The sequence below is a fragment of the Pezoporus wallicus genome, unplaced genomic scaffold (genome assembly GCF_028554395.1).
Source record: "Pezoporus wallicus isolate ANWC-B61680 ecotype Strahan unplaced genomic scaffold, APGP_CSIRO_Pwel_v1 contig_14763, whole genome shotgun sequence".
Classification (NCBI taxonomy): Eukaryota; Metazoa; Chordata; class Aves; order Psittaciformes; family Psittacidae; genus Pezoporus; species Pezoporus wallicus.
Genome location: NW_026640534.1, coordinates 1 through 11277, shown reverse-complemented (window position 1 = coordinate 11277; position 11277 = coordinate 1). Strand labels below are relative to the sequence as shown.

Sequence of the window (11277 nt, the reverse complement as noted above, 5' to 3'; positions counted from 1 at the left end):
TTTACATAGGGGCAGCTCTGGGGCTGCAGGGGGGTCAGTGTAGGGGTGCAATGAGCTTTACATAGGGGCAGCTCTGGGGCTGCAGGGGGCTCAGTGTAGGGGTGCAATGAGCTTTACATAGGGGCAGCTATGGGGCTGCAGGGGGCTCAGTGTAGGGGTGCAATGAGCTTTACATAGGGGCAGCTATGGGGCTGCAGGGGGGTCAGTATTGGGGTGCAATGAGCTTTACATAGGGGCAGCTATGGGGCTGCAGGGGGGTCAGTGTAGGGGTGCAATGAGCTTTACATAGGGGCAGCTATGGGGCTGCAGGGGGCTCAGTGTAGGGGTGCAATGAGCTTTACATAGGGGCAGCTCTGGGGCTGCAGGGGGTTCAGTATTGGGGTGCAGTGAGCTTTACATAGGGGCAGCTCTGGGGCTGCAGGGGGTTCAGTATTGGGGTGCAGTGAGCTTTACATAGGGGCAGCTATGGGGCTGCAGGGGGTCAGTTTTGGGGTGCAGTATAATGGTGTCATGGGGTCTATATAGGGGCCACCATAGGGCTCCAAAGGGGTCACTGTCGGGGTGCAGCGGAGCAGCTATAGGGGTGCAAAGGGGTCTCTATAGGGGCTGCTATAGGGGCCGTTATGGAGCCGTTACCGTTATCTATGGGGCGGCCCCACAGCCCCACCCCGCACCCATGGGGCAGGAGGAGCCGCCCCACACCCTGTGGGTGGACTGAGGGCTGCCCCATAGGAATGGGGGGGGGGGGGGTCCCCCATCCCTGACTCCCCCATCCCTGACCCCCCCCTCCGGGCCCCCCCCCCAGGCAGCCCCACAAGCTCACGGTGGTCTGGACCCGGCGCAACCGGAGGGTCTGCTCCAAGGTGCGCTGGGGGGGGGGGGGGGGGGGGGGGACGGGACCTGTGGGGTTGGGGCTTCTATGAGGATCCATGGGGCTGGGCGATCAGTGGGGCCATGGGGAGGGGCTGTGAGTGGGGTTCTCTGGGGGGGGGTCATTTAGGGGGGGTCTATGGGGAGAGGGAATTTGAGGAGGGCCGGGGGTGGGGGGTTCTTGGGGGGGCCCATGGGGGGATAAACAGGGGTTCAGGGGGTCTAGGGGGGTTATGGGGCTGTCTCTGGGGGTTATGGGGGGGGTCTATGGGGGTTATGGGAGGGTCTATGGGGGTTATGGGGCTGTCTATGGGGTTATGGGGGGTCTATGGGGGTTACTGGGCTGTCTATGGGGTCTGTAGGGGTTATGGGGCTGTCTATGGGGGTTATGGGGGGGTCTATGGGGTTTATGGGGATGTCTGTAGGGGTTATGGGGGGTCTATGGGGGTTATGGGGATGTCTATGGGGGTTATGGGGGGGTCTATGGTGGTTATGGGGCTATGGGGGTTATGGAGGGGTCTATGGGGGTTATGGGGCTGTCTATGGGGTCTATGGGGGTTATGGGGATGTCTATGGGATCTATGGGGGTTATGGGGGGTCTATGGGGGTTATGGGTCTGTCTATGGGGTCTATGGGGGTTATGGGTCTGTCTATGGGGTCTATGGGGGTTATGGGGCTGTCTATGGGGTCTATGGGGGTTATGGGTCTGTCTATGGGGTCTATGGGGGTTATGGGGCTGTCTATGGGGTTTATGGGGGTTATGGGTCTGTCTATGGGGTCTATGGGGCTGTCTGGGTGGGGGGGGGCGGTTGGGGTCTCTGTGGCCAGGGGCGGCTGACAGGGGGGGTGCAGCCCCACAGCTGGCAGCCGGGCATCGAGAACCCGTACCGGGGCATGGTCGTCTGGGTGGTCCCTGAGAGCATCGAGGTGGTCGTCACCCTCTACCGGGTGCGTGTCCCCGTCCCCGTCCCCCCCCCCCACCGTGTCCCCTCCTATGGGGTCCCCATGGGGTCCCCCCCCCACACCGTGTGCTCATGGGACCCCCCCCCCCCCCAGGACCCCCACGCCACCACCTACGATGACAAGGAGTGGAGCTTCCTCATCGAGAACGTGAGTCCCCATGGGGGGGCCCTTGGGGATGGGGGGGTCCTTTTGGGGCTCCCCTAGGGGATGTGGGGGGAGTCCCATAATAGAGAGGGGACCCTTGGGTTGGGGGGTCCGTGTGGGAGATGGGGATCCCCTCTTGGGGTTCCCTAGGAGATGGGCATCCTCTGGGGCAGGGGGTCTTGATGGGGGTCCCCTATTAGGGATCCCTTGGGGCACATGGGGGGCCCATGGGAGATGGGTTCCTATTGGGGGTCCCCTGTTGGGGTCCCCTTGGTGATGGGGTCAAATTGGGGGTGCCCTATTGGGGTTCCCCCGTTGGGGTCCCCTGGGTGATGGGGTCAAATTGGGGGTGCCCTATAGGGTTCCCCCGTTGGGGTCCCCTGGGTGATGGGGTCAAATTGGGGGTGCCCTATTGGGGATCCCCAGTTTGGGTCCCCTGGGTGATGGGCTCCTGTTGGGGTTCCCCATTGTGGCTCCTATTGGGGGTCCTCTCTTGTGGTCCTCTGGGTGATGGGGTACTATTGGGGGTCCCCATTGTATCTCCTATCGGGGTCCCCATTGTGGCTCCTATTGGGGTTCTCCATTGTGGCTCCTATCGGGGTCCCCATTGTGGCTCCTTTTGGGGTTCCCCATTGTGGCTCCTATTGGGTTCCCCATTGTGGCTCCTATTGGGGTCCCCCATTGTGGCTCCTATCATGATCCCCATTGTGGCTCCTTTTGGGGTTCCCCATTGTGGCTCCTTTTGGGGTTCCCCATTGTAGCTCCTATCGGGGTACCCATTGTGACTCCTTTTGGTGTCCCTATTGTGGTCCCCCATTGTGGCTCCTATCGGGTCGCCCATTGTGGCTAATATCGGGCTCCCCATTGTGGCTCCTATTGAGGTTGCCCTATTGGGGTTCCCCATTGTGGCTCCTATCGGGTCCCCATTGTGGCTCCTTTTGGGGGTGCCCTATTGCTGTTCCCCATTGTGGCTCCTATCGGGGTTCCCATTGTGGCTCCTATTGGGGGTGCCCTATTGCTGTTCCCCATTGTGGCTCCTATCGGGGTTCCCCATTGTGGCTCCTATTGGGTTTCCCCATTGTGGCTCCTATTGGGTTTCCCATTGTGGCTCCTATTGGGGTCCCCATTGTGGCTCCTATCGAGGTTCCCCATTGTGGCTCCTATTGGGTTTCCCATTGTGGCTCCTATTGGGGTCCCCATTGTGGGTCCTTTTGGGGGTGCCCTATTGCTGTTCCCCATTGTGGCTCCTATCGGGGTCCCCATTGTGGCTCCTATTGGGGTCCCCATTGTGGCTCCTCTCAGGGTTCCCATTGTGGCTCCTTTTGGGGGTGCCCTATTGCTGTTCCCCATTGTGGCTCCTATCAGGGTTCCCATTGTGGCTCCTATCGGGGTTCCCCATTGTGGCTCCTATCGGGGTTCCCCATTGTGGCTCCTATTGGGGGTGCCCTATTGCTGTTCCCCATTGTGGCTCCTATCGGGGTCCCCATTGTGGCTCCTCTCAGGGTTCCCATTGTGGCTCCTATCGGGTTCCCCATTGTGGCTCCTATCGGGTTCCCCATTGTGGCTCCTATCGGGGTCCCCATTGTGGCTCCTCTCAGGGTTCCCATTGTGGCTCCTATCGGGTTCCCCATTGTGGCTCCTATCGGGGTTCCCATTGTGGCTCCTTCTGGGGGTGCCCTATTGCTGTTCCCCATTGTGGCTCCTATCGGGGTTCCCATTGTGGCTCCTATCGGGGTTCCCATTGTGGCTCCTATCGGGTTCCCCATTGGGGTCCCCTCTGACCCCCCCCTACCCCGCAGGAGTCCCGGGGCCGCCGGTCCGTGGTTGCGGGGGCTCCGCTGGACCTGGGCCGCTTGGGGGGGGCGGCGGCGGCGGCGGGGGGGGGGCCGCTGGCTCTGTCCCTGTCCCTGCGGCCCCGCTCCCGCAGGGTGGCGGCCGCGAACCTGCGCCTGCGGCTCAGCGCCAGCGTCCTGCACGAGGGGCACCCCACGTGAGCGGCACCGGGGGGCACGGGGGGCTTGGGGGGCACTATGGGGGCTTGGGGACATGGGGGGCACGGGGGACTTGGGGATATGGGGGGCTTGGGGACATGGGGGGGTTGGGGACAACGGGGGGCTTGGGGACATGGGGGGCACTTAGGGGGGCTTGGGGATATGGGGGGCTTGGGACATGGGGGGCACTATGGGGGCTTGGGGACATGGGGGGCTTGGGGACATGGGGGGCACTAGGGGGGACTTGGGGACATGGGGGGCACTTAGGGGGGCTTGGGGATATGGGGGGCTTGGGGACAGGGGGGGCACTATGGGGGCTTGGGGACATGGGGGGCACTTAGGGGGGCTTGGGGATATGGGGGGCTTGGGGACATGGGGGGCACTAGGGGGGCTTGGGGACATGGGGGGCACTTAGGGGGGCTTGGGGATATGGGGGGCTTGGGGACATGGGGGGCACTATGGGGGCTTGGGGACATGGGGGCTTGGGGACATGGGGGGCTTGGGGACATGTGGGGCTTGGGGACATGGGGGACGCAATGCATGTCACATGCGTGTTCCATGCGTGCCACATGTGTGTCCCATGTGTGTCCCATGCGTGTGCCGTGTGTGCCCTGTGCCATACATGCCACAGGTGTGTGCCATGGGTGTCACATGTGTGTGCCATGTGTATGCCACGCGTGTGCCATGTATGTGCCACGCATGTGCCACATGTGTGTGCCACGTGCATGTGCCACGTGTGTGTCACGTACATGTGCCACGTGTGCCACACGTGTGCGCCTTGCGTGACCCATGTGTGTGCCACGTGTGTGCCATGCGTGTGCCGCGTGTGCCCTGTGCCATGCGTGTCACACGTGTGTGCCATGTACGTCACACATGTGTGCCGTGTGTGTCACACCTGTGTGCCATGCATGAGCCATGTGTGTGCCATGCATGTCACACGTGTGTGCCATGTGTCATGTGTGTGCCATGTGTGTTACACATGTGTGCCATGCGTGTCACACGTGTGTGCCATGTGTGTCACATATGCGTGGCACGCGTGTGCCATGTGTGTGCCACATGCGTGCCACATGCATGTGCCATGTGTGTCCCATGCGTGTGCCGTGTGCCCTGTGCCGTGCATGTCATGTGTGTGCCATGCGTGTGCCCTGTGCCATGCGTGTCACACATGTGTGCCGTGTGTCACACATGTGTGCCATGCATGAGCCATGTGTGTGCCATGCGTGTCACACGTGTGTGCCATGCGTGTTACATGTGTGTGACATATGTGTGGCACGCGTGTGCCATGTGTGTGCCATGCATATGCCATGCGTGCCACGTGTCCCATGTGTGTCCCATGTGTCTGCCGTGCGTGCCTTTTGCCATGTGTATCACATGTGCGTGCCATGCATGTGCCGTGTGTGCCCTGTGTGTGCCATGCGTGCCACATGTGTGTGCCCTGCATATGCTGTGTGTGCCATGCGTGTCACACGTGTGCCATGCATATGCCATGCATGTGCCGTGTGTGCCCTGTGTGTGCCCTTTGTGTGCCATGTGTGTCACACGTGTGTGCCATGCGTGTCACATGTGTGTGCCCTGTGTGTGCCATGTGTGTCACACGTGTGCCATGCGTTTCACACGTGTGTGCCATGCGTGTCACACGTGTGTGCCATGCGTGTCACACGTGTGTGCCCTGTGTGTGCCATGCGTGTCACACGTGTGTGCCATGTGTTTCACACGTGTGTGCCATGCGTGTCACATGTGTGTGCCATGCGTGTGCCATGTGTGTCACACGTGTGTTCCATGCGTGTGCCCTGTGTTTGCCACGCGTGTCACACGTGTGTGCCATGCGTGTGCCATGCGTGTCACACGTGTGTGCCATGCATGTGCCGTGTGTGTCAGACGTGTGTGCCCTGTGTTTGCCCCTTGTCGCACGTGTGTGCCATGCGCGTGCCATGTGTGTCACACGTGTGTTCCATGCGTGTGCAGGGACGAGGACATGCAGAGCGTCGCGAGCCTGCTGAGCCGCCCGGGGGACGTGGCCGACCTGGGTGACTTTGAGAGCGACCCCGAGGAGGAGGAGGAGCCTCGAGGGGGGCCCCCCCCTGCCCCAGCCCCCCGAGGTGGCCCCATCAGCCCCCCAACACCCCCCCATCGCTCCCCATCCCCCCCCCATCGCCGCCCCCCCCATTGCCCCCCTTCGCCATTTCCCCCCCGCTGCCAAGGGGGTGCTCTGACACCCCCCCCCCCCGTACCCCAGAGTCCCCCCGAGAGCTGCAGGCGCTGCCTGAAGAGGAGGAGGTGGAGGAAGAGCCCAAGCCCCCCCCCTCACGCACAGGTGGGTTTGGGGGGGCTTGGGGGGGGGGGGGATCAGGACTCTCAGCCCCCCCCCCAAGTGTCCCTGACCGGTGTCTCCTGCAGGGCCCCCCATAAAGGAAGGTGATTGTGGGGATCCCCCCACACTGGGGTTACAAAGAGACCCCCCCGGCCCTGGGGGTGAACAACCCCCACCCCAAAAGATGGACGTGGTGAGTGGGGCTGGGGAGGCTCGGGGACTCCTATGGGGGGGTCTGGGGTCACCTTGGGGGGCTTGGGCACCCTCTATGGGGGTGAGGCTTGGGGTCCTCTATGGATGGGAGCAGGGGGTTCAGTGACCAAGTGAATGGGGGGGGGTCACCATTGCTGGGGGGTGTTTGGGGACCCCATCCTTGCTGGGGGGGTCCCATAGGGGCTGGGGGTACCCTGCGCACCCATCCTTGCTTTGGGGGGGTCCCATAGGGGCTGGGGTCACCCCATGCACCCATCCTTGCTCCGGGGGGGTCCCATTGGGGCTGGGGTCACCCTGCACACCCATCCTTGCTTTGGGGGGGTCCCATAGGGGCTGGGGTCACCCCATGCACCCATCATTGCTGGGGGGGTCCCATAGGGGCTGGGGTCACCCCATGCACCCATCCTTGCTCCGGGGGGGTCCCATTGGGGCTGGGGTCACCCTGCACACCCATCATTGCTGGGGGTGCTGTCCCATAGGGGGTGGGGGCACCCCGCATACCCATCCCTGCTGGTGGGGGGGTAGGGGGGCTCCCATAGCGACTGGGGGCACCCCATGCACCCATCCGTGCTCGGGGGGGTCCCATAGGGGCTGGGGTCACCCCCATCCTTGCTGGGGGGGGTTCCCATAGGAGGTGGTGGCACCCCATGCACCCATCCCTTCTGTGTGGGGGGGGTTCCCATATGGGCTGGGGGCACCCCATGCACCCATCCCTGCTCGGGGGGGGGGGTCCCATAGGGGCTGGGGGCACCCCATGCACCCATCCCTGCTGGTGGGGGGGAGCTCCATAGGGGCAGGGGGCACCCCATGCACCCATCCCTGCTAGTGGAGGAGGAGCTCCATAGGGGCAGGGGGCACCCTGCGCACCCATCCTTGCTCGGGGGGGCTCCCATAGGAGGTGGGGGCACCCTGCGCACCCATCCCTGCTGGTGTGGGGGGGGGCTCCATAGGGGCAGGGGGCACCCTGCGCATCCATCCTTGCTCGGGGGGGTCCCATAGGAGGTGGTGGCACCCCATGCACCCATCCCTGCTGGTGGGGGGCTTCCATAGCGGCTGGGAACACCCCGCACACCATTGCTGGGTGGGTGGGGGGTCCCATAGGGGCTGGGGGCACCCTGCGCACCCATCCTTGCTCGGGCGGGGGGGTCCCATAGGAGGTGGGGGCACCCTGCACACCCATCCCTGCTGGTGGGGTGGGGCTCCCATAGGGGCTGGGGTCACCCCATGCACCCATCCGTGCTGGTGTGGGGTGTGTGTGGGGTGTGTGGGGCTCCCATAGGAGCTCCGGGGGGAGGGGGGTGCGGGTCCTGACCCACCGCCAGCCCCCCCCCGGGGGCAGCGGGGCGCTGCTGCGCTGGTGCCAGGCGGCCACGGCCGGGTACCGCGGGGTCCGCGTCACCAACTTCAGCACCTCCTGGCGCAGCGGCCTCGCCTTCTGCGCGCTCCTGCACCGGCACCGGCCCGAGCTGCTGTGAGCCCCGGGGCCACCGGGAGAGGGGGGGGGAGATGGAGGGGACGGGGGGGACACAGGGGGGGGGATATGGGGATGGGGACATGGGGGATATGGGGGGGATATGGGGGGACATGGGGGGGATGGGGGGGGGATGGTGGGGGGATATGGGGGGGACATGGGGATGGGGACATCGGGGGGACATGGGGGGGGATATGGGGATGGGGACATGGGGGGAACATGGGGATGGCAATTGGGACATTGGGGGGGATATGGGGGGAGCATGGGGGGGATATGGGAGGATACGGGGATGGGGACATGGGGGGGATATGGGGGGGGCACGGGGATGGGAATGGGAACATGGGGGATATGGGGATGGGGACATGGGGGGGACACGGGGGTGGGGATGGGGACATGGGGGGGGGATATAGGGGGGACATGGGGATGGGGATGGGGACATGGGGGGGGATGGGGGGGATATGGGGGAGACACGGGGATGGGGACATGGGGACGGGGATGGGGGGATATGGGGGGACATGGGGATGGGGACATGGGGGGGATATGTGGGGGGACACGGGGATGGGGATATGGGGGGGACACGGGGATGGGGCATCCTGGGGACACGGGGATGGGGATGGGGACACGGGGGATTTATAGGGGGGGACGACACGGGGATGGGGACATGGGGGGGGTATGGGGGGGGACACGGGGATGGGGATGGGGCCATGGGGGGGACAGGGGGATGGGGCATCCTGGGGACACCGGGACGCAGATGGGGACATGGGGGGGTTATGGGGGGGGGACACAGGCATGGGGCATACTGGGGACACCGGGATGGGGATGGACACATGGGGGGGATGACACATGGAGATGGGGCATCCTGGGGCCATTGAGATGGGGATGGGTACATGGGGGGGGACAGGGGGATGGGGACGGGGACATGGGGGGAACACAAGGATGGGGCATCCTGGGGACATGGGGATGTGGGATGGGAACATGGTGATGGGGGGCACATGGAGGAGAACCCTGGGGATGTGGAGAAGGACATGGGGGTACCCTGGAGAGATGGGGCTGTAGGGGGGGGGGTAACCCTGGGGGACCCCCGAAGGAACCAAGCTCCCCCTCCAGTGACTACGAGGCCCTGGACCCCCTCGACATCCGGGGCAACAACAAACTGGTGCGTGTGGGGGGGGGGGGTGTTGGGGTGCAGGGGGGGGGTTCCCCGGTACCGGGGTCCCCTCCAGCCCCCATTGTCGTGTGTGTGTGTCCCCCTTCAGGCCTTCGATGCCTTCTCTGCTTTGGGGGTGCCGCGGCTCCTGGACCCCGCGGACCTGGTGCTGCCGCCGGCCCCCGACCGCCTGGGGGTGATGACTTACCTGAGCCAAGTGCGGGCCCGGCTGCAGGAGCCCCCCCCCGGCACCGCGCACCCCCACATCGGCTCCGTTCAGGGGGGACCCCCATGGACACCCCCGGTCCCACAGCCTGGTGCCATTAAGGGGGAGCCCCCATTGACACCCCCGGTCCCACAGCCTGGTGCCATTAAGGGGGAGCCCCCATTGACACCCCCGGTCGTACAGCCTGGTGCCATTAAGGCGGTGCCCCCATGGACACCCCCAAACCCACAGCCTGGTGCCATTGAGGGGGAGCCCCCATTGACAGCCCCAAACCCACAGCCTGGCTCCCTTAAGGGAGAAACACCATTGTCACCCCCAGTCCCACAGCCTGGTGCCATTAAGGGGGAGCCCCCGTTGACACCCCCAAACCCACAGCCTGGTGCCATTGAGGGGGAGCCCCCATTGACACCCCCGGTCCCACAGCCTGGTGCCATTGAGGGGGAGCCCCCATTGACACCCCCGGTCCCACAGCCTGGTGCCATTGAGGGGGAGCCCCCGTTGACACCCCCAAACCCACAGCCTGGTGCCATTGAGGGGGAGCCCCCACTGACACCCCCAAACCCACAGCCTGGTGCCATTGAGGGGGAGCCCCCATTGACACCCCCAGTCCCACAGCCTGGTGCCATTGAGGGGGAGCCCCTATTGCCACCCCCAGTCCCACAGCCTGGTGCCATTAAGGGGGAGCCCCCATGGACACTCCCAAACCCACAGCCTAGTAATGGCCATGGGGAACCCCCATTGACACCCCCAGTCCCACAGCCTGATGCCATTAAGGGGGAGCCCCAATTGACATCCGCAGACCCACAGCCTGGCAATGGCCGAGGGGAGTCCCCATTGGCACCCCCAAACTCACAGCCTGGCAATGGCCATGGGGAGTCCCCATTGACACCCCCAAACCCACAGCCTGGTGCCACTAAGGGGGAACCCCCATTGGCACCCCTGGACCCACAGCCTGGCACTGGCCAGGGGGAACCCCCATTGACACCCCCAGTCCCACAGCCTGGTGCCATTAAGGGGGAACCCCCATTGACACCCCCAGTCCCACAGCTTGGTGCCATTAAGGGGGAGCCCCCATTGACACCCCCAGACCCACAGCCTGGCACTGACGAGGGGGAGCCCTCTCCTGTCCCCCCAGACCCACAGCTCAGCACCACTGAGGGGGGGCACCCCTCAGAACCCCGCCTTGGTTCTTTTAAGGGGGGAGCCCCATTGACACCCTCAGACCCACAGCTCAGCACCACTGACGGGGCCCCCCCATCAGGCCCCCAGCTTGGCTCCATTGAGGGGGGGCCTCCATTGGACTCCCAGCTTGGCACTGGACGGGGGGGTTCCCTCTCAGTCCCCCAGCTTGGTCCTGTTGAGGGGGGTGCCCCAGGGCCCTCCCCCGACCCCCAACTCAGCATCACCGAGGAGGGGTCCCCCTCAGATGGTTCCATTGAGGGGGACCGCACCCGGCCCCCCCCGGACCCCCCGCTTGGCCCCGGCCATGGGGGACCCCCTCCGGACCCTGCAGTGTCAAAGGGCGCTGGTTCCAGGCCCCCCCCGGGGGTGCTGGTGCCCCCCCCGAGGCTGCACCGCGCCGGGGGGGGTGGGAGTCGCCCCCCCCAAGGAGCCCCCCCCGGCCCCGCACCCCCCCCCCGCACCAAAAGCTTCTCCCATCTGCGCGACGCCGACCTGGTGCGGAGGCGGCGCCTGGAGCGGCGCGGGGACCCCCCCCGGAACCCCCCCAGGGTGAGAGACCCCCCCCCAACCAACCCCCACTCCGGGGGGGGGGCTGTTATTGTAGGGTCTACCCTGATGCCCCCCCTCAGTTATTGCCCCCACCCCCAAAATGGGCCGGCCCTTGACACCCCCCCCCCCCCCTTCTCTCCCTAGGGTGATGGGGACACCGGGACCCCCCCCGCGGCCCCCTCAGCCCGGCCCCAACCTGGTGAGTGGGGG

The 11277-nt window shown here is 65.2% G+C and overlaps 1 protein-coding gene across 1 annotated transcript; it reads left to right on the top strand.

Annotated features, from left to right (window-relative positions):
* Positions 1-790: 790 nt before the first annotated feature.
* On the top strand, positions 791-11266 carry LOC130604661 (basic proline-rich protein-like; the record flags this gene model as incomplete). Its single annotated transcript, XM_057419381.1, has 11 exons — positions 791-863; positions 1723-1818; positions 1927-1980; positions 3777-3967; positions 5934-6067; positions 6205-6282; positions 6366-6472; positions 7815-7963; positions 9071-9119; positions 9220-11067; positions 11212-11266. Coding segments are annotated over exons 2-11 (2719 nt in total), but the record flags the coding sequence as incomplete, so codon positions are not given.
* Between the last annotated feature and the right edge of the window lie 11 nt (positions 11267-11277).